We start from the raw sequence: 23164 nt of genomic DNA on the forward strand, positions 1-23164 counted from the left end.
CTGATTCCACACCAGAACATCCTTGTTCGGCCCCGAGTGCTCGCTTAAATGTTTCCAGGACCGTGCAAGTATAACGCGACCACTTTTCAGAACCTCTTCCAAAGTGGTTCTGAAACGCAGGCCTACTGGAGCTGTGAAGTCGCTGTCATCAGATTGGCCGACAGATTTCTGTGTTTCTAAAGCAATTTGTCATAACTCCACTGTGGATGCCCATTTCCTGGTTTACATTGCATCAGTTTTTATATTTTGAGAAAAAAAACAAAACTTCCTGCTTCTTGCATATTCTTCCCCCATGGCCTAGTGATAATGTTTTATATCATATAGTTAAACATCCCGGGCACTTTGATAAAATTTCCACTACAATAGACGCAACCACATAGAAAGAAGTTCACCTCACACTTGTTACATCTTAGCAGCATGCAACTGTACAATCCTCAGCAAGTTTAAGGGGGTGGTGCTCGTTGCCACAGCTGTGTTTATAGCAACATCCGAAGATGAATATGTTCCTCCAAAGGTCTAACTGCTCGCCCAGGGAAGGTTGTGGACTGTGTCAGGGGTGACACTGCTGGAAGCGCGCTGGCTGGCTGGCTGACTGATTGACATACTGCTCCTGACCAGGACATTACACCACCACTGTGACTCAAGCACAGAAGCATCCCGGTTAACACTCACAGTCTCCAAGTGGTGTAGAATTGCATGAAGTGAAAGGGGAACTGCACTCTACTCTGAGAAGGCTCAGATCAACTAGCAGGTACTTAATTTGTGATGTTTTATTAGTGGCAATTTAGGCAACATGGACTGAAAATTAATGGATAGGCTACTAAGTACATTAACAAAATAATAATAGGGGTCTCCCCATCAAGGTTTTATGCTGCCCATTCCGATTATCCATGAGTAAGATCTGCCAATACCAATTTCGGTCATATGGATTAGCTTCAAGATGATCTTTTTTTTTGTTTTTGTCATTGGTAATGGTAAAATGCTAATTTTTAGTTTCACTTGGGCCCCTCCACTAGTTTAACTGCCTTATGAATTGAAATGACAAGTTAAGAGGAAGACAGCTTAGGGAAAATTTTGAAGCAAATGCTCAAATTTTATGTAAATATGGCAATATTATTTATATTTATCTCATGATTAATGGCTATGGCAATAAACTTGATTTGACCCAAATGTCAAAGCTGAAAAATGTAATTAATAACCGTTTAAAAATTTGAATCACTGATGAAGAAAATGTTATGGATCATTAACTGCAAAACAGCTTAAGTGAAGCTAATTATGTGACTGCTGCGAAGCAGTCACATATTAGTATCCATCCAGGAAAAGCGTTTATTATTATTATTATTATGTCTTATTCTTCACATTTTTTCAGACGAAATGCGGGTCGTACCGTAGAACGTACCGGCACAAGTGAGGTATCAAAAGATGCGTCTCGATTTGACTCGGCGGGGTACCATTTTTTTTCGGAATTTCGAGTTACCATGGCGACGCAATTCCCCAAAAAACCCCCCAAAAAGTCCCATAGGAATGAATGGAGAAGGGGAAAAAACCTCCACAAATTTAACACCTTTTTCGAAGCCACGCTGCGCGCACATACATTGACCGACCGAGACGATTTTTAGCTCATTTTGTTGCAATTTTTCCCATCTTTAGCTCTGTGTTGAAATTTTTTTTAAGAAATGTAAGCGCTCCCTCCTGTGCGGGTTCAAAGACAGGGTGTGAAATGAAGAAAAAGAGGCTCTTTCCATTAGTGTGTATTGCGTTTGCTAGAGTGGAGCAATCAGCGCTAGAGTGGAGAGACAAAAAAAATTCTTTCCAAAAATTTCACTTCAACTCGTCACCGTGGCCACAATATTTGCTCAGTAAACATCAAATTTGGATATTTTGTAGTCACAAGGGTCTTCTTTCTGACAAACCCACTTTTGTGCGGCAAAGGTGTCATTTAGTACCTTTTATTTGACTTGAAGCGAGGGGAAGTCGCACTTTTTCGCCCATTGAGCCCCATGTTATTTTCGCCGCCTTTTTTTGTCATTTTTTTTAAAAGTCACACGTTTTCAACCTGCTCTAATTTGGTCATTTTCTATCCGATTTAAAAAATGAGAACATGCTTGCGTTCCCCAAAGCCTTGCCGTTCTAACGGGGCATTTCTGAAATCTGTATCTTAAACCGTTGAGTCGTGAGAGCCTTTTGTTCGAGGTGTGCGCTTTCTCATACAACTCAATTGAAGCTAAATGTTCGCCCACCTGGTACTTAGGAAATGTGTGTGCGTGAATGCGCATATTTGTTAAAGTGACAGTAACCCATTTTCAGTTTAGTGATTATGGCTTAACTTCCACATTTCTTGATCAATTAAAACCATTCGAATTTTAAACTCTTCAGATCATTCCCTATTTTCGCTTAATAAAAAAAAATCAAAGCACAATATAATATTTTTGTTTATGAAATGTAATGTAATGAACTGCTATTTAAATGGTGCTTTTTGAGCTATTCTGCCCACTCTCTCACTTCTGCACAGCAACTGCCTCAGCCAATCAGAGCTGCTTGTTGTCATCCACGCCTGGAATTTCCCCACCACCGCCCACACACAGTGGCGGCCATCTTGGCCAGGGATTCTCACATTACTGTCCATACAGAGCGGCGGCCATCTTGGCCAGGGATTCTCACACTACTGTCCATACAGAGCGGCGGCCATCTTGGCCAGGGATTCTCACACTACTGCCCATACAGAGCGGGGGCCATCTTGGACAGGGATTCTCACACTACTATCAATACAGAGCGGCGGCCATCTTGGCCAGGGATTCTCACACTACTGCCCATACAGAGCGGCGGCCATCTTGGCCAGGGATTCTCACACTACTGCCCACACAGAGTGGCGGCCATCTTGTCCAATTGTTGAGGTGCACCCAGGATTCTCGGCCCCTGAGTGGCGGCCATCTTGGCCAATTGATTAGGTATGACAGGGATTGACCTAATTTCAACAGGAAGTGACCCAGACAGACCTAAATTCAACAGGAAGTGACTTAATTTCAGTAGGAAATGACCTAAAAATTACCTGATATCAACAGGAAGTGACTTAATTTGAACAGGAAGTGACCTAATTTCAACAGGAAGTGACCCAGAACTGACCTAAAATCAACAGGAAGTGACCGGATTTCAACAGGAAGTGACCTAATATCAACAGGAATTGACCCGACTTCAACAGGAAGTGACCTGATTTCACCAGGAAGTGAGCATGCTAGTGCTAAGTTAGCATGCTAATGTTAGCTGAGCATGCTAATGTTAAGTTAGCATGCTAATGTTACGTTAGCATGCTAATGTTACGTTAGCATGCTAATGCTAAGTTAGCATGCTAATGCTACGTTAGCATGCTAATGTTACGTTAGCATGCTAATGCTAAGGTTTTTTTTTATTTTTTATTTTTTTATTTTTTTATTTTTTTATTTTTTTTTATTTTTTTTTTATTTCTTTTTTATTTTACTTTTTTTTTTAATTTTTTTTTTTTTTCCTAATGCTAAGTTTAGCATGCTAATGCTACGTTAGCATGCTAATGCTAAGTTAGCATGTTAATGCTAATGCTAAGTTAGCATGCTAATGCTAAGTTAGCATGCTAATGCTAATGTTAGCTTAGCATGCTAATGATCATGCTAAGTTAGCACGCTAATGCTAATGTTAGCTTAGCATGCTAATCCTCCTGCAAAGTTAACATGTAGGAAGTGACCCAGAGTGCGTTCGGCTTTCCGCCTTGCAAGAGTCAGCAGTCACATCCAAAATTTCCACGGGAAATTTTTTTTTCTAGTTGTTAATTTATTGGTTATAATAAAACAAAAACAAAGCTAACGAATTAGCCACGGTATTTAGGGCAATAACAAATAATGAATAGTGTATACTTCTTGACAATTCATCCATCAATTCTGCGTGTATTTCCTTGATTCGAAGAATATTATGTAAGATCAGCTAGTGTTAAAGAAGTTACCCTCATTAAACTGTTATGAGCCAGAAAATGTGATTTGAAATTTAGGACTATGACGCTTTTAGCCCAAAGGTTATACAAAAAAAAAGTACATGACCTTTTGATTCTAACTGAATAGATCATTTGTTGCTTTTAACATCTATTTCTTAAGGCAAAATGCTATAAATGACTCCTCATAACCCCACCCCCGACTGTAATAGCTTCAAACATAGACAGAACATGCTGTGCTATGCATGGAATGCAAAATTCTTTAGATGCTAGAAATATATATCATTTTCATGAAGAAAACTTCCCAATTATTTGCATAATTGCAGTCAATGATTTAAGTTTAAATGACACTCTGGTTTGCAGTTTCTGGTGCATTTTAGCCACAAATGTCTGCAATGGGAGCCAGACACACACACACACACACACACACACAAATAGAAACCCAGTGTTGGGTTGACAGTTTCCCTGGATAACATGACTCATGCGTCCTCTGCGGTGTGCCAACATCCAGCTGTGGAAGAGAGAGAATGGTGGCAGACCATGTTCAAAGCGATGAGATATTCTAGTGAGCGTGAACGGGGCTCTTGCCTGTTTTGTACTGCATCAAGCCTGCGACCTATTAACTTCACTAGAATGTTGCATTCTTCATTTGAAATGTTTTTCTAGGCCTTTACGGAAATCTCTTTCAGTTCTTGTTTGTTTCTGGGGGGGTTCTCCCTTCAGTCTCCTCTTCAGGATTTAAAATACAGGCTCTATCTGAGTAAGGTCCGTTGGTTGACTTGGCCGAGATACGAAACTTCCATTTTGCCTTCTGATGAAGTCCATTACTGCGTCGGTGGTGAGTTTTGGGTTATTATGTTGTTGCATAAAGCATGAAGCTTCTCCCAAGTCAGTGGTTGACAGGGTTGATGAAGTAATTGCAAGTAAGGGTTATGCCACCAATATTAAATGTTATTCACTTTTTAAGTTCATCTAATAATGGCCGTTCCAATACTTTTGCTCATTTGAAAAGTGGCTGGGTTCAAACAAAATGTGCTCTGTCGAATACATCTACATGGAAATACAATGAAATAAAAGATAGAATTCTGAGCTTTTATCTCATAATCTTATCTTGATCTGAAACCCCAATGTTTTTAGTATACAACAAAAACAAATGAATTTATAGACTATTTTTGGAGGGGATTATATCTCAACAAAGAGAGACGTGTTTCATGTGACTCATTTGCCAGTTGGAAAAAACAAAACAAAACAAAAAAACACCTGATTTCAGTTGTTGCTGCCCAACCATTATTAACCAGGTTTAGTGGGCACTGGGTAATCACTTTTTTTTTTCTTTTTTTTTTAAAAAACACCCATGGCTGAAGATTTGGATTTTTTCTCCCTTACTAATAAAGCCCTTCATTGAAAAACAATGTTTTGTTGTCTTTGACTATTTGTTTGATGGGGGGAAAAATGTGACAAATATGCAGAAAATTAAGAAATCGGAAAGGGGCAAACTAACATTTTTTTATTTTTATTTTTTAACACTACTGTATTTACTGCCTGGTGAGATGAGCAACAGGAGAGTAGACTACTGATTTAAGGAAGGAGCACAGAACATCCTGTTCTCACATCTCAGGAACAGTCGGTCTGTCTGTCGCTCTCCTACGTCACCATCTCTGCGCATGTTAGTTGTTTCAAGGTCCCCCTTACAAAATACAAAGAATGGCACATTGGCCGAACAATACCCACTTGGATCAACTTCAGTATGCTGGATGATAACCGCAACGTTAAATTTATTAAATTGATCGTGGTTGATCCTGGAACTTCATACATGGCAGACAGGCAAAACGCGCGAGAGGGTTTCACTGGCTTGTCGTCAGGTTACATAAACAGCTCGAGTTCTGGACTTAATCTCTTGCTTGCAACTAGCTAGGACGGCCATAAACAGCGCTTGCTTTGACACAGTTTGCAGCACGCATTTAGAGTGAAACACGTACACATCACATTGGAAATGCTTTCTATGCAAGTGTCCTTGCCCTCATTAACACACTGATCCCGCTAAGTGGCTGGAACCACATAAGAATCTATTACTCTATATCTTGAGAAGGGCTTCCTACCTTCCGTCATGAAGTAGGGGATGCGGAACCTTCCTTCCAAGACCCGCTGCCGGAGCACAGGTAAAGTGGGTCCGTCAAAGGGCAAGGCACCACAGACCAAAACATATAGCACCACACCCATACTCTGCAACAATCCAAAAGACAGATAATGCAATTAAAAATGGTTGTTATTGCTACTATTCAAGTCCAAAAATAAAATGTGGCAAAAGCAGCAAGAAGGGATGAAACTGTTGCAGTTGGCTTCTATGCAGACTACTAATAGCTCCAGAGGATATTGTGAAAGACTTGCAGTGTGGGGGGAGGGGGGCATTTGTTGCTCATGGACACAACTTACCCAGATGTCCAGTTGCGGGCCCTCATACTGTTGGCCCTCAAAGATCTCAGGAGCCGCGTAAGGGGGGCTGCCACACCATGTGGACAGAGGCTCGCCAGGCTGGAAGAAGTTCCCAAATCCAAAGTCTGCCAAAGACACAAGTGTGAGCAAGATCATTTTCATTGTGTTGTCAGAATATCAAAATCTCATAAATTTGACAACACGACAAAAACCTAAATCAGTAAAAGCAGTCAAATCATAGATGGCATGGATTTTCAAATTCATGGTATTTTAATATTTCAAATGTTTGTGTTAAAGTAGCAATTGTTTTAATGTTTACTATAACCAAAATATTTCATAATTAGATTTTCTGTTCGCTCATTTTTGTCATTTTGGCTCAATCAAATTATGTGGTTTGGTTGAACATTTTATTTAAAAATAAAAAATACTGTGCAAATGTTCACTTCTCAGGTGTGTCGGTTTAACAGTACACTTCTTGTGGTAGCATACTGTAATTTGACCTTTTTATTCAGTAGCTGTCAGTAGCTGTATTACTGTTGTGTGGGGCCAGAGACTGCTACAGTATAGCAGAGCATGCGTGCAAGTCTGGCTTTTTTCTTTTCATGTACAAATACTACACATATTTCACAGTACAGTACTGATTGATAAGCAGCTTGAAGCCAGCACATTGCATCCGAGTGCTGCGTGTAACTTCTCTATAGCGTCATTGGGCTTTGTATAATGTGCTATATAAGCCAGTGCCACATATTTGTATACCCCCTGAATGAGGTCACCTGCGAACCTAGAATGACATGAGCTCATCAAAGGCTTTGCTCCGACTGGTTGTCTGCTAAGCAAACTAGTCAGATTTTATCTACCGAAAAGCACGACATGGGAGGGGTTCACACGTACACTAAATACACACGCTTGGATTCCAGGCTACTTTTTAAATCACAGTTCAAGCTGAAGTAGCCAGAACCCCCCCCCCCCCCCCCCCCCCCCCACAGACACACACACAGAGGTGTATAATGGATTAAAAATCTAATTTTTCATGAAAGAATATCTGTGTTAGCCCCCACTTACACAAAGGAGATTTTCATCCTGAACTTGTGATGAGCACAGTTTTAGCTGTCCAAATTCCAGTGGCCAAAAAAAGGATTAAGAAAAAAAGGGGGAAATTAATATTGAAAAGTCATAGGTCAGGAAAACAAAGTAGTAGTGTTTGCTTTTTTTTTTTTTTTTTTTAACCAAAGTGATCCTGTGATTGTGATGGCACCCACAGCTAACAGAAGCAAACAATGGTTCTCACTTAACCCTCTGCCCTCATGCTTTTTCCATCATTCGATACGGTTATGTAAACAGGAGGGGGAGAAAAAAAGTGAAATGGGTAAATAACGGTGATTAAGAAAGTCTGGCTTAAATAATGGGGATGGTGGTGATGTCAGCACATGAGCGCAAATACACATTTGTGCAGTGTGAGGATAAGACTGAGTTCCACAATTTTCTTCGGCACCGTTTACAATTGATAGGGTAACAATGTCATCACAACCATGTGAGCAGGTCTTGTAGGGACTCAAACTTACATAATAAAGTCCCTAACCATCCATACCAATCTCAGCCATTGAAAGGCTATGGATTACAGATGTTCTTAAAATCCAATGCATTACCAATCTACTTGTATTAAGCAACTTAATACTTCCAATCTGCACACAAATAGCATCAATTATGTGCAATTGGTGTGAAAAAAAAAAAAAAAGTAAATGACGCATGAATCATAAAGATTGTCTCATTTGTTTCAGTTGCAAATTGACAGTCATTTGTATGAAATATTTTGTGTGAGTATGTTCCAGTGTGCTTCTATGCAGGCACAACAGCAACAGTCTTAAAGTGTTTAAGTCGAAACAGTGTGCCACACCCACGGATTACAGCAATTGAGCTTGCTGGGTGATGCTGCTGTGAAGGAGAATGTGACACAGGTAAGTGTTTTTCTTTCTTTCTTTTTTTTTTTTTTTTTTTGTTTATTGCCAGTGCAGATTTAGCTTTACAAGCTGTGACCCACTTCGTGGAGCGGAATACTGAGCAGCCTGTTTGACGTCAAAAAGCTGCCGCATGCTGCGGGCAAGTTGCACACTGTGTGACACACAACAGCATTAGCATAATATTAGTCGTAACAAAAGCACACAATAAATAACTACAGCTAAAGGCTCATCAAACTTTGCCCAAACAAATATTACCACCATGCTATGGTAAGAAGACATCTGAATTCAAGAAATATTTGACCCAAATCATACTGTGGCTATCTAGTGCCTGCAGATATCTTGATATGCCTAAGACGGATGGTTGAGTCATTTATTTGCCCTGATGACTCAACTCGAGCTTCTGTTGCACAAACATGTCATATGATGCACCATGGTGGTTTTATGCTTGAGACTGAACAACAGAGAGCTATCTTTGTGTGGTATTTACTAGGGCTGGGAATCTTTGACTGTCTCACGATTCGATTCGATTACGATTCGATTCAGAATCGATTTTCGATTCAAACGATTTTCGATTCAGAATTATTTGATTGACAAATGATTTCCGCTTCAATTTACAGATATGCACAACATTGTCATGATGTACTCCAGTCTGCTTTGCAAGACAAAATGACAAATAGAGACATTAAAGTGTCTTTTTTTTTTTTTTTTTTAAATTTAATTTTTTTAGTTTTGTATTGTAAGTGCCTTTTTCCACAAAAACAACATTTGGGCTACAACTGCCTTTTCCCCTTCTTCATTTCTAATTTAAATAAAATCGATTTTTGGATATTAATATCGATTCGATTCGATTCGATTCGTTTAATAAATGAGAATCTTGATTCTTTTATGAATCGATTTTTTGGCACACCCCTAGTATTTACCTCTGTCAAGGTTATCATTTCATATCATTTCAGAATTCAGTAAAGGTTTATCAAGCAACGGCCAAGGAAAAACCCATTCAAGATGGCAAACATCCTGATAAAATGTTGCATTTTCTTTATAGTTCTATTAATTTCAAGTTTCAAAGATTGTTCTGTGCTGGTGAAGGTTGGCGTGCCATTTCAGTTTTGCACCCACCTCGCTACCCGGCTTTTTGAGGTGCAAACATGAAGGGCACCCCCTGCTGCCTCTGATGCCCATCTACTCTGCAGTCTACAGGAACAGGAGTCTGACCTTTTTTCACTGACCGCTACCTGGATGAGCTTCAAATAGCTAACCCAGAAGAGGTCTTCAGAGGGAGGAAATACATCGGTGAATGAATAACCAGAAATTTGGCTCAAATGTGTGAATGTTAGGAATAAGTGAAAGAGCAAGGGATTAGTATTGACTACATGTTTGTGGATGACATATTAGGAAAAGGAAATCAATGTATAAAGTTCCTTTAGCTTCAGCACTTGAGTTGCCTGGAGCAGACTTTCCTCTCAGAAGCCATTTCTTCCGGGGCGATCCTGAGGCATTACCATGCCAGCCAGAAGATATAGTCTCTCCAGCAGGCCCCGGCTCATTCCCGGGGCCTCACGCTGTTGGGACCTGCCTGACACACTTCAGCAAAGTGGCATCCAGGAGCATCCTAACCAGATGCTGGACCCACTTTATCTGACTTCTCTCAATGCGGTAGGCTAGTCGACCCTATTGCTTCTCAACCTACCTCTAACAGAGAGCCCAGACACCTTGCAGACCATCTCATCTCATTTCACATTCTCATTTCAGCCACATGAATCTGTGATCTTTTACTTTTGGGTCACGAGACATACCTCATGACCAGAGATGAAAGAAGTAACGGAGTCAGTATGTGTGTGTTTCAGGTGTCCACTACTGTAATAGTAAAATTAGAGATCCATTTTGGTGAATATGCATGTACTGTACCTATTCTTCTACTTGTCTGTAACTAGGCGCTACTGATTCAGTCCCAATTAGTTTGAAGAAATTCTCATATATTGACTATTCATAGTCATTTCATAATTTCCTGTCATTTTAATAATCCATTGTTATTGTTGTACCACTCTCAAAAACAAAGTCCTCATTTATACTCAATTTATCATGTCCCTCCATTTGTCAGAGTACATTCTAGGTAGAAAGCACACAGCGTACAATGCTGCTCATCCCCCCAGAGAGCCCCCTGCCAATCACGATCCAAGTAATGTTCTGCTCATTGTTTTTCAAAGCTAATCTGCGATGTGGACAATTGGCGGCAAGTCAAAAGTGTCGCTTTAAATTGGGTAATAACATCTCCAGGTTGTAATCTTGGGACCCATCTGAGAAACAGATGAGCGGAAGCAAAGGACCGCATAAATGTGCCAGCAAAATGGCACTCGATGACAGTAATGAGCTTCAGTCAAAATTGACCTTTTCTGCTTGGAACATTGGGGATAAACAAACAGCAGCTGTAATTTGATGTTCTTGAATTGTTTTTGCTCTGTATGTAGTGTTGAAACAATAGTAAAACCTTACACAGTTAAGTAGCTATACCGGTAATAAAATAATCACCATTCCTTAAACAGAATTAACAGAAGCCCGACGCATCAGAGTATAAGTATGGTGGTCGAAGCATAACTTATAAACTGACAAGTGAGTAAATGAGAGTGATCATTTTGCCAGTTTTTAGGCTGTAGTTCTGGCTCAAAAGTAAACATACCTACAAATCCTAATTACGATGAAGTTGAAAAGTAAAACAATACAATGCAATGATTTGCAAATAATTTTCTAGCTATATTTCATTCAACCTCACTTTTGAGAAGGGGAAAAAAAAAACAGCCTTCTTGAGTATTTGCTGCAGTAAACAGTCACCTCACACACAACCCCCAATCACTTCCCAACACAAAAGTGTGAATGGCCAGAGTAGGTAGTTAAGACATTTCTAAACTACGTCAGCACTGACATCACAGCAGGCCATGGATCAAAACCTCTTATATTACACACCCACATGGACAAAATTGTTGGTACTTCTCTCTTAATGTGAGAAAAACTAATAATAAAAGAAAGAAAAATAACAATGGCAATAATAAATAAAAATCTTTAAAAGAAAATCATATTGCTTTTGCATTGTATTAAAAAAAACAAAAAAAACAATTCATGAAACAGGCCTAGACCAAAATTACCATTACCTTATTTGTTGCACAACATTTTGAGGTAATTACTGAAATCACACTTTTTATCTTTTAGTGAGGCTTCGTCACCTCTCAGCAGGTGTTTTGGCCCACATTTCATGAGCAAACTTTCAGTTGTCCCAAATTTGAAGGTTGCTTTCTCCATACAGTATATGTGTCTGCTCCTTCCCCAAATGTTCAATCGGATTTTGATCAAGGCTCATAGAAGGCCACTAAAGAATAGTCCAATGTTGTGCTCTGAACCATTCTCGGGTGTTTTTTTGCAATGTTTTGTGAAATAATCCCATTGCAAGACCCATAACCTGCGAATGACTAGTCTTGAGACTTAATTGTATCCTGCACAGATTCAAGACACCCAGTGCCAGATGGAGGAAAGCAGTCACAATATATAAACGCAGGCTCCACCATGTTTCACAGTAGGAACAGCGTTCTTTTCTTGGTGTGCTTCATTTTTGCATCCATTAACATAGAGCTGATGTGTCCTGGCAAAAGGTTGTCGTACGTTATCTCACATAAGCTTTGTGGCTTGTTGACATGCAGTTTGGTAATTTTGTTTTAATTTATTTTTAACAACGGTTGTCATTGGTTGTCGCCAATGAAGTCCACGTCAGCTGATATATGTACAACGGTAGTTATAGAAATATCAAGCTGCTTGGAAATAGTCTTGTAGCCTTTACCTTTAACGTGTTTGTCCGAAATTTTCTCTCCAAACTCCTGAAAAGTGCTCTCTTCTTCGTTTCCTATGGTCCATGTTTAATGTGTTTACAGTACGCACCATGTCACCACACACCAAAGTGACTACTTGTCACCCTTTAAATAGGCCAAATGACCACTAATTTGTGAACACACTTAATTGAATATATTTTCAATACATTTTTCTCCAGCCCTGTTTCTTAAAATAATTCGGCTTAACCACAACTAAAAATGTCTGATTTTAATTGATTCATTTTCATTATTATTTCTTTCATTAGCAGAGGGGATCAAACAATTTTGTGTGAACAACAGTCATTCATGCTGTCGTACCTGCAATTTTAATGTTCATGTGGCCATCCAGCAGCAGATTCTCCGCCTTCAAGTCCCGGTGCACAATTTTGCGATTGTGACAGTATTCCACCGCCGACAAGATCTGCCAGAACTTCCTCCTGGCCTCCATTTCACTCAGTCTGCCATGCTTAGCCAGGTAGTCTGCAGCCAAATAGAGAGGGATATGGTTACAATGGTAATAGACTACGAACGCACAGGCTTTACAAAGGACAATTCAATGTATTCGATCAAACAATCCACTCGGTGTTGCTGGATCTATTTTAAGAGTAAATTATTGTTTTTATGAAGTGCAGGCCAGCTGCTAACTCCAGTTTATGTCTCTGTTACATCACAGCATACTTTGTACAGTCAGAGCAGGATACTGTAACTTTTTTTTTAAACAGAACCCCTTCTTCATGTCTGATATCTGGTGGCACTGTCCCATAGCTGGAAAAGTGTGTGCGTGCATGCGTGCGGCTACAGAAGGGTTTATTGTCTATGTATGGCAGAAATACATCAACTTTGTTTAAGCATTTCATTTCTACTGAAGTGTTTATGAAGTGAAGTGAGACAGATTTAAGTGGTAGTAGTTTAAATGCAGGATGTCAATAAAATGTAGTTAAATGTTGAGGAATGGGGTCATTATTTCCAATCCTGGGATTTTTTTTGTTTTGTTTATTTTTGTTTTATAGAGTATGCAAGTTCTTCCCCGTGTAAAAGAAGCTAGCTGCCTTCAGCAGCAAGGTTGTTCTTCACAGTGTTTGGTAGCAAGCAATATTGAAAACATCATTGGCTTTTGTTTCGGCTACCAGGGAGCCAGACCACAACCAAACCAAACAACCACAACACAAGCAAACAATGTGCTTCCCATTCTAGTGACACAAAGTGCAGATTGTTGTCAAATAATTAGCAATAAAAAAAAAGAGAAAGAAATCAATGAAGAAAATAAACAGATGCAGATGTCTACTTTATATACTTTCATACGTTATTGGATGAACAAAAGGTTCTGATATTGGTTTAGGTATATTGGCAAAAAAACACCAAGAAGATTGAAATAGCACTATTAATTTGAAAATGACAATTAGATTTTTGACAGTCATCAGTGAACTGAAAAATTGCTGTGGTTGATTTGATCTGTGATGGAGCATCCTAAGCCTACAATGGGGCGGTCCATTCCAGGAAGTGACTGTTCCAGGAAACGAATGTCCCAAGTCACCACGGTTCAACTTCTAAATGGTTTGATGAGTACTGTATTAAAGTGGTAATAATCATTTAATGAGTCATTCACAACTAAACGATCTGGAACCAATTCATCACCTTCAGGACATGTTGAAGTGATGTGTGGGGCATATTCTTAAAACAAAATTCACACTTACCAAAAAACAAAAAAACAAAAACAAACAAACTAACAAAAAAAACAAAAAAAAAACACCTGTATTGCATTACAAACATTACAAGAAAAATGCACATGAAATATATTAAGTAGAGCCACATATTTCCCACGAGCCAGTAACACACATCAAGTGACAAAATAATCTGACTCAAACGACTGGTTGAATAAAAGCATCTAAAGGACATAACACTCATTTTACATTCCGCCAGGGGAACGTGAAGTCATCCACAACATGGTAGAGGAATTGCTCACACTTCAGAAAAAAAAGGCTAGTAGCTGTTACATTCCAAAGTAGATGCCACTCAGTGACCAGGGCAGCACTTATATTTTCATGCAAAGCTGCTAATCAAAAGAAACACTACAGAGCGAAATGTGTCGAGGAGGTCAAAGAGACCAGATCGCTAAAGGAACGTCTACACTCATTTGAGGCTACAATCAGAGCAAAGTGAATCGCTTGTCACCGATTGTCACCTGGCATCTTCATTCAATCTCTGGTTATCAAGGTAACCATCTTATGGGTTGATGGCATTTTGTAGATGAAAGTTTATGCCCTCTAATTACATTGGTTTCCTTTTAGTATGTCCGTAAATATGCATTTGTTGGCGACCGTGGCTGGAAATATCTTGTCGACAGGGATGGGTTATGGGTTAGAGGGGTAGGTGCCGACAAAACTTTTCCTAATTTGATGACCACTGATCACAGCACAATGCCCCTTCATCGACGATCTGCAACATGCTCTGAATACTTTTGACTTGACTTGCAAATTACAGCCCTGTAAAGTTTTCGCATCCATTTGCCTCGACAGTGAAATATCTGTCAAAAAGCTGATTAAAATTACTAATTTACAACAACACTCATTGGTATAAACAGAAAGCAACAATATTGGGGACCTTACAGATATCATTTCCAATAACCCACTTACATGTCGAACCTCAGATTTAACGGATCCTAGGAAGGTTTTGTTTTCAACTGAGCACACATATTTTGAACTCCAGTTGAACATGCCATTGTTAATTACCAGGCCATTAAATTGGAAATGAGTACCCAAACCGAGTCAAAGTCAAGCAGGATGAATAATCCCCAAATAACAATGATGGCCAGGGCAAAGAACTCAACACAGTGAGGCATGCTTCCTGGGAAAGCAAACAGAACAGCATGAATCATGGGGGTATTAGGGAACAGATCAACAGTCGCTGTGCTATGCCAGAGAGCTGCCCGAAGAATTGACTCCCTTAACAGCTGCTTAGGTTTAGATGGGACAAACTGTGTGTCTACAGGGAAGATTGCTGGATTGAACCTTGGCCTAACCTCAGATCACACGGCGGTGGAACAAGGAGAGTGAGTCTGTGGGTGTGGAGGAAAAGGGGCAAAAAAATATATATATATTTTTTTTCCACACCAGTAACCAATAGCCAAGCAATTGAAATACAGCAACCACACTAAAGTCCCATCTATTCGCACACAGAGAGACGGTGAGAGGCAGTGCTTACTTCATTCTGGAGCACCAAGCATTTAAGATTGGTAGGGGCCAGATGGAGATCGACACCGTTTTAACATACTACAACTAGTACAACTTTGTTATGTTTGGTTCAGACCGGTACATTTAAATAGATTTTAAATATTTATTTTGCTCATAGCTTAAGATCAAAAAATAATATTAAATCCCGTGACACTTTCATCGATATTGCTTGCAGGGAGCTCTATATTGTTTGAGCAATCCAACTCTATCAAACTGTAAGGTCACTATTAAAGCATCAGCAATTTTAAAAGCCATATCTCATGAATTTATTGTCAGTAGATATCATTTTGGAGTATCTAAATCCTATTTCAGCTTGGTGATTAAATGTCATTACTGTAAAATTAGAGTTCCATTAATCTATAATCCCAGATTCATGGGTGTAATATTGAGGCATTAAGCCTTGATGTTATTCCATGCACTGGTATATTTATATTGCAACTAATCTTCTCCATAAGACTTTAACTTAATAAAAGCTTGAAACTTGAATACGTTTGGAGATAAAGGTGAAAGGTTCTAGTTTAGTCTTAATGACAGTAAATCATCTATCTGAATGCAATTCTATTGGTTAGTTACAACTCGAGTACTTTTTAGATCGTACTTTTACTCAATGTTATGCAATGTGCTTATCATTGAAATAAATGGCTCAGCAGGGGAGAGGGGATACAGACATGCAACTTTTAAGCGGCAAGATGCCTGTTTTACTGTTTGACCACGACAAGCCAACACCTTGGTAGCTACATAACCAGCCACAATGTGCAACCTTTTTCAAATGTTCAGGCATTGTTTTGTCTGAACAAAAGTCATACTATTTATATAGTAGTATGACAACGGATACGAGATGCTTGAGGTTAGATGGGGTCAAACATCATGCTGCTGTTTATTTCTCAGCTTTTGACCGGTCTGAAAGCTAATTTGAGATCACTTGACAAGAACTGCATGCTGCTGACTGACAATTTTCTAGATCATTCCCATACAATCAGTGTTTTTTTTTCCAGTACATCTAAGTACATTAGGATTAATAACAGCTATGACCAATATGTTCGTTCCAATAAATGTGTTATGCATGTAAACATAATTTGCTTATGCAATAGTGGTTGTGCAATAACACGACACATTCCACAGACATTACTGTGATGTATCAATGTTGTTCTATATAATATACCCCATAATTGCCGGACTATAAGCCACATTTTTTTTCCCCACACGCTTTCAACCCTGCGGCTTATACAATGATGCGGCTTATATATGGTTTTTTTCTAACAGCCGCCAGGGGAGCTCGAGCAGAAAAGGTAAGAGTGAGACAGGTGGAATATGTGTGTCGAGGAAGACGCAAGTTTAATGTAATTTGGCGCTTTGTGCATGACTAAAATGAGCATAAACAGACCCTCATCATGTAAAATAGTCTTATAGTGTAAAGTCTCAGTCTCAGGGACTTTTACCAGTATGTTATTTTTAAGCAGCCCTGTTAATTACTACCGTATTGCTGCTGTGTTACTACCGCGTCACAGGCACTGTTTGGAAAGAAAAGCTAAAGTACATTATTAAACCTTTGAAAACTCTTTCTGTGTTCCGTCTTTCTTTGTAAATATCTCATGTTTCAATGTGGGCACATGCGGCTTATAGTCAGGTGCGGCTTATGTATGGACAAAATGCTGAAAATGACATCACAGTCACTGAGGGCACAGATAACGACGGCTGACCTGTTTTCTTAGTTTGGTCATGTGAAATTCACAAGATGAGTGACTGGTCGTTAAATTCATGCATGCATGTGTACATGGCAGAAAAACATGATTTCATGTCGAGATATAATCGAGAAAAACAGGTTTACTGTTTTGCTGAAATATGAAGGAGATGCAAATTAACAATTTAAATGTATTAGCAAAACAATTTATGCTGTCATTTTCAGCGTTTTTAAATCCCGTTTAACATCAAAGGCAGAGCTGCAACACACATCGGCGTCCACACATTCCATGACCCAATGATATGATATGGCAGAGGGTTCATGAGCAAACACAAATTGACAGCTTATGGAAATAGGGTGGTGTATCAAAAATAGGATTTCTTTGAAGGCAACAATGTCTCCTTCCTCTCCCATCAGGCAGACTGAGATCTGTGTGAGTGAGCAAGCTCTCTGCCAGCTTCAACGCTCCCCTCATCACGCCAGTAGTGCTTTCTTAAATATGCATGCCCTACATTTCTCCACCACCTTCCAAATTCAAATGGACGTCACCACGTTTCTCTATTCTGCTCCGCTTCCTCTCCCATTGAGCCTCCACTCACTGGGCTGCTGTTGCATTTGCATTTGACCCAATTTTCAGGTTTGATCTGTCCGGTGGTTTTGAAATATCTGGAGGCCAGCAGGCACATCAATTAACAGAGGGTGACCACCCATCCCTTGAGCAAGAATAAACACAACCATCTCCACCTTCTCATGACATATTTGACTTAACTTTCATGGATGAGGGGTGTCAGAAAGGTTCCATGACTGCTGTCACAAAAGACATATTTCAAACCTAAACTAGCAACATGTAATCATCAAGAACTGAAAATAGTGCTTGATGATGAGACCAATGAGATCAGACTTGCTTGGGAGAGGATTCACTGGTGATGAGGCAATAATCTTCCAGTATGATTCAAAACCACAGCATATTCAGTGGACATACATGTTCACAATGCCCCGAGGATCTGATAGTTCCTGTCTGAGAAGATCATTGCCGTGCTGCAGCAACCACTCTTGTCACCTGGCCTGGCTTGGTGAGATTTTTTCCCCCCAAAACCCTAAGAGTGTCATCAAGCTGACCCGCTTATAAAATGTGGATGACATCAAGAAGGCAACATTACGACTGAATCCTTCCAAGTGTGCGTACAAGTGTGCGTAACAGTGGTCACTTTTTCGTTGTATTTGTTTGACAGAAATGTTACCGTACTTCAATGTGCCTGTACAGTTGGTAAAGTTTTTCTGATGCCAATATACTAACTGTAAAGGGGCTCAATTCAAATTGCATTATTTCTTATGGGAAATATTGTTCTGAAATCCTGTCTGGTTTTACATTTAAGGTTCCACTTTATACGAGTGTACAATACAATGCAATAAAACACTTTCAAAGAAATCTATATCTGCCTGTCTGAGTCAAAGCAGCGACTGCTGCAACTGATGACGACATAAACAGTACACTACCTCTTGCGTAACAATATTCCATTGTGCAATCAGGGCAAGGAGGTCAGAGGAATCAGCACACAATGGGTTTATAAATCCCGGTGATGATCCAAGAGGAAATATACAGACCATCCGTCATTGGTTATTTAAGAGAGACTGCAAACGAGGTGAGAATGAGACACGGTGGCAGCTGTACATGCAGGCCCATATGGATTCCTCTCTTTGGGCAGCACTGTAGCATTCTATTTTTATTTTTTCTTCTCTTTTCTTGCTGTCTACTTTCTAGCTCTCTGTGGGTCACATGAGCAGGAATGGCAGTTGCTGAGTCAACATCACAAGTGGAACACTGGCCTCAAAGACATATACGACCATTACTTTGACTGTTAAGTAATCCTCTTGAGCCAACTGTTTCTGGAATGAACCTACATACATTCTCAGACCGTCTAATAGGTGACGTTAATAACCTATGTTGATCATGTTCTGCTTGGATCATGTTCATATCGGATCAAATCAATCATTTCGTGCCATTCTATTTTGCACAGACTCATTCCGTGTAAATGTTTTGTGCAGTAATATTTTCCTTTTTAGGTTTCGTTTCAATTACAATAAATTTTAATCATAATGCATGAAATCGGTTTTAATACATTAGCATTCAAGCAGCGTTTTAAATTTTACAAATATTTCCAGCGATGGATACTTTTGACCGTACGGTGAAAGTAACATCACTAGGTGGCAAGCTAGCTGACTAAAAGAACGACCAACAAAGCAGGAAAAAAAAAAAAAAAAAAGGACAACTCAATGTATATGACATAGCTAATCCATTTACCGTTTGAATCAATTTGTATTTTTCATCTCTTGAACTAGGACTTTTTTTTTTTCTCTGAAAAGTGCAAGTTGCAAATTGATCTGAATGGCTCTCACTGACGTTAACATGATTGACAAGTGAAGATTTTTGGTGCCAGTCCAAGCCCTACTTATATTGCTACAATTTACAGCACTGTCGGGCACTAGCATCAACACAAAACCTCCCAATGATCATTTTAAATAAAAAAAAAAAAAAAAAAAGTTTTTGAGCTCATGCCAGTGAGTGAAAGACTGGCCAATGTTGATCCCTGACTATACTTTTATTCGGGTAGCTTCCCTTTTTTGTTGTCTCATCAAAACTTTTCAGTTGTTTTGCAGCTTCTGCCAGGAAAGCAGTAATCGTGAGTCGACATTCAAATTTACTTCAGTCTATGTAACGAACGGGGAAAGGAGAAAGTCCCGTATGCCATAAAGCAGTCAGCACATTTGTAGTTTTTTTGTGTGACAGTGTTCCTACCATCCTCCTCAAAGTTGCTTAGTTCCAATAAAAATGATAGGCCATGGCAAAGGTACCATTCAACTAGTTTTAAGTCGATGTTCCATCAGGAGAGATATGAAAATATTTTTATTAAAAGGTTGAAAAGTTCCTAAGTGCTACTTTAAGAACATGTCACCGCTGCCAGTCATGCTATCAAAGTTCACACTAAGCTCCTAACAAGAGAAAAGGTTTAATACAAAACACGACGACTGTGACTGTCGTGTTCCAAACTCAGTTTTGTTATAAATACGTATAAGTGGCAACAGTGTGCACTATGCACTCAACATTAAACACCAGTTTCAGTTGTTTTTCTTGGTCCAAGGAATGTGCTTTGTTACATGCGCCCATGTGCTTTGAGATAAAAGTATTGCTGTGCTATACAGTGTTCTCTCGTTTTCCGCTGGGTTAGGTTCCAAAAAATACCCGCAATAAATGAAATCCACGAAGTAGTTAGCTTTATGTTTTACAACTCATAAATGTTTTAAGGCTCTAAAATCCCCGACCGCACAATTTATACACTTTTCTCATTGAGGCATTTACATGTTCTCACATTTCTCTCTTGTTCAAAATTTGACAATGTTCAAACCTTCATAAATTTTATAAAATGGGTATATTACTGTAAAAAAATATGCAAAATTGCACTTAAAAAAAAATCCGCGATACAGCGAGACCGCGAAAAGTGAACCGCGTTATAGCGAGGGAAGACTGTACATATAAAAATGACTTGACTAGACTTTCCATGTAAGCCATTGCGTTTTGCACACGTTTTGCCAAATTGACTGAGTTGATATTGCAGGAAATTCACCAGATGAACACAAACACACGAAAACCAAAAAATGAATTCCTGGATTTATGGGGTTCTGGGCAAAAATATGATTTTATAATCAGCATATTTGCTCTGGGACTCTTGTTGTACGGGTTCCGACTGAGCTGATGAATTGTTGCAACACGACAAAATTAGTAGCTTCAAATTTGCAAGTCTGTCACCTATGTTTGTCATTAATAATCTTTGAGCTCTTCAAATATTTGATTGTCTGAGTAGCCTGCAGTGTCATCAGACAATCGGAACAATTCCAGAAATAGTTGCCTTTTCAAGAATGCAGTCCTGCAGTTGATGCAACTATTTACAATCCATGCAAGAAAAAAAATAATTAAATAAGATAAAAAGAAAGCTGCACTGTTTTCTGGCCCTCAAAGTACCTACCGTATGTACTGTTTGCTGGGTTGAAGATATCACATAGCACAGCACATACATGTCTTGTCTCAACACATAAAGATTTCCACATGAATGGCTTTATTTGGGCTAGGCCATAAACATGGTGCATCAAACACTATATATTGTATGCACTGACTAATGTTACACTATAATGCTTGACTACTTCAGCTACATCTGACTGCGCTGAAAGGGAAAATAATCATTTGTTCATAAACATTCAATAAGAAATGTGTGATCTATTGTTAGAATTTGCAAAAGGCTACTAACATCTATTCTCGCTGATTCAGAAAAACCTAACTGTGAAGAAAATGTGTGGGTGTGCTTTTTTTTTTTGCTCTTCACTTGTCTCGACCGACAATCATTCATGTACTCTGCTTCACACTTGTCTGTTGTCTGTGGGTGTGCAGTGTTGAGTTGTAATGTTTTTTTGTTTTCTTTCTTTTCTTTCTGGGTTAGGTTCAAGGAGTTTTTTTTATTCCTGCCATTTTTATAGACCACAACATAAATGTGCCTGTGAATTTGCCATTGTTCATGAGAGGCTTATAGAAAAGAGCATTAGACTGTCATTGGTGAATTGATGCTTCGCCATGTGCTAGTTTGCAAGAAGGCTGATGTGTTTTCCAGTTGTGTTTTCGTCTTTGTTGACAGTTGGCAACAGGAATGGGTATTTGGCAAATTTTTACTCAGAGTCCAACATTAAGTCTTTATGGGTGGTGGCCTGAACATGTTGTGGTTGCCCAGTCAGAAGCACACAAAATGGTGTTTGGACATCAGGATGAATTTCCAAAACGGCCACATGTTGACAGCAACTGATGAGTTCCGGTTCCACAAATTCCGCTTCTAACTATGTAAGTGTTTTATATTTAAAACTACTTACCACATTGTGGCCAAAGGTAAAATCCTAATCGGTTAATGTGTCTTTTCATGCTGTAAATAGTAAACCCTTGTTGTGGCAGACCCCACATGGAAGTGGCGGCAGCAGAGTATACTCCACACATCAGTTGCCTGGAGTACAATTCTTTTTCGCCTTCTTCCATTTCTTCTTCAATTTTCTTTTGGTGGTTGAACTTCTATGCTATACACAGAACATAACAGATCCTCCTCCATGTCTCACAGTAGTAATAGTGTTCTTTTCTTGGTATGCTTCATTTTTGCATCTGTGAAGATGGAGCTGATGTGCCTTGCCAAAAAGTCCATAGAACGTTCTCCCAAGCAGCTTTGTGGCTTGTCAACATGCGGCTTGGCAAATTCCAGTCTTGCTTTATATGATTTTCAACAGTGGTGTCTTCCTTGGTCATCTCCCATGAAGTTCACTTCATGGGGTATATGTGGGGGTGCGAGTGTTGGAACGTGGCCAGCAGTGGCCGGAAACGGCTCTGATGTGTGGAAAACCGGAAGTCGGAGGTCCGTGGCATCTACCCCATAATACATGGATAACAACTGCATGCTAATGATTACTTTATGCATCGTAGATGTTTTAGGACAACGTACACCAACATCACTTTACGGCACCCTGTGCACCCTTCATAAACACTTCATTCGGAACTCCAGCCACACAAGTGGTGGGAAATATTTTGAATATGTTACTACAGTTTATGGTTCACGCAGCCAGTGGCACTGTTTGGGGGATCGTTGCCATTACATAAAAAAAAAAAAAAAAAAGTCTGTTATGGATTGTGGGTATATCGGTGCTATGTAAATATTTTAAGAATTTTGTCATCGATTTCTTCTTTGAAACCTCAATATTTATGTGTGCAAATGCAACACCTTTATTTTAGGAGGTTGTTCTGGGCTCTTCTGTTACCATTCATATTATCCGTCTCTTCGATATAATATCAATTTTTATACTGCGGCTACATCCAGGGAGGTTGGCTAAAGTCCAGCGAATAAATTTCTGAATCCAGTAATAAGTGCAACCGTACTCAGAGGAATATCAAATTGCTTGGAGATGGTCTTCTAGCCTTTTACATTTTATAACATGCTTATGCTTTCCTATTTTTTTTTCCTTATCTCCTGAGACAA

At 39.3% G+C, this 23164-nt stretch overlaps 1 protein-coding gene across 3 annotated transcripts in view; it reads right to left on the reverse strand.

Annotated features, from left to right (window-relative positions):
* Positions 1 to 23164, reverse strand: part of sik2b (salt-inducible kinase 2b) — a 49386-nt gene that overhangs the window by 13752 nt on the left and 12470 nt on the right. For all 3 annotated transcript variants that reach the window (XR_013287825.1, XM_077540482.1, XM_077540481.1), the window contains exons 4-6: positions 12516 to 12677; positions 6389 to 6513; positions 6055 to 6178 (exon numbers count right to left, since the gene is read on the reverse strand). Coding sequence is in view for 2 of the 3 variants with exons in the window: in XM_077540482.1 (XP_077396608.1) it covers positions 6055 to 6178; positions 6389 to 6513; positions 12516 to 12677 (411 nt within the window). In the remaining variant the exon portion in view is untranslated. The remainder of the gene's footprint in view (positions 1 to 6054; positions 6179 to 6388; positions 6514 to 12515; positions 12678 to 23164) is intronic.

Source organism: Festucalex cinctus, chromosome 13 (assembly GCF_051991245.1).
Source record: "Festucalex cinctus isolate MCC-2025b chromosome 13, RoL_Fcin_1.0, whole genome shotgun sequence".
Classification (NCBI taxonomy): Eukaryota; Metazoa; Chordata; class Actinopteri; order Syngnathiformes; family Syngnathidae; genus Festucalex; species Festucalex cinctus.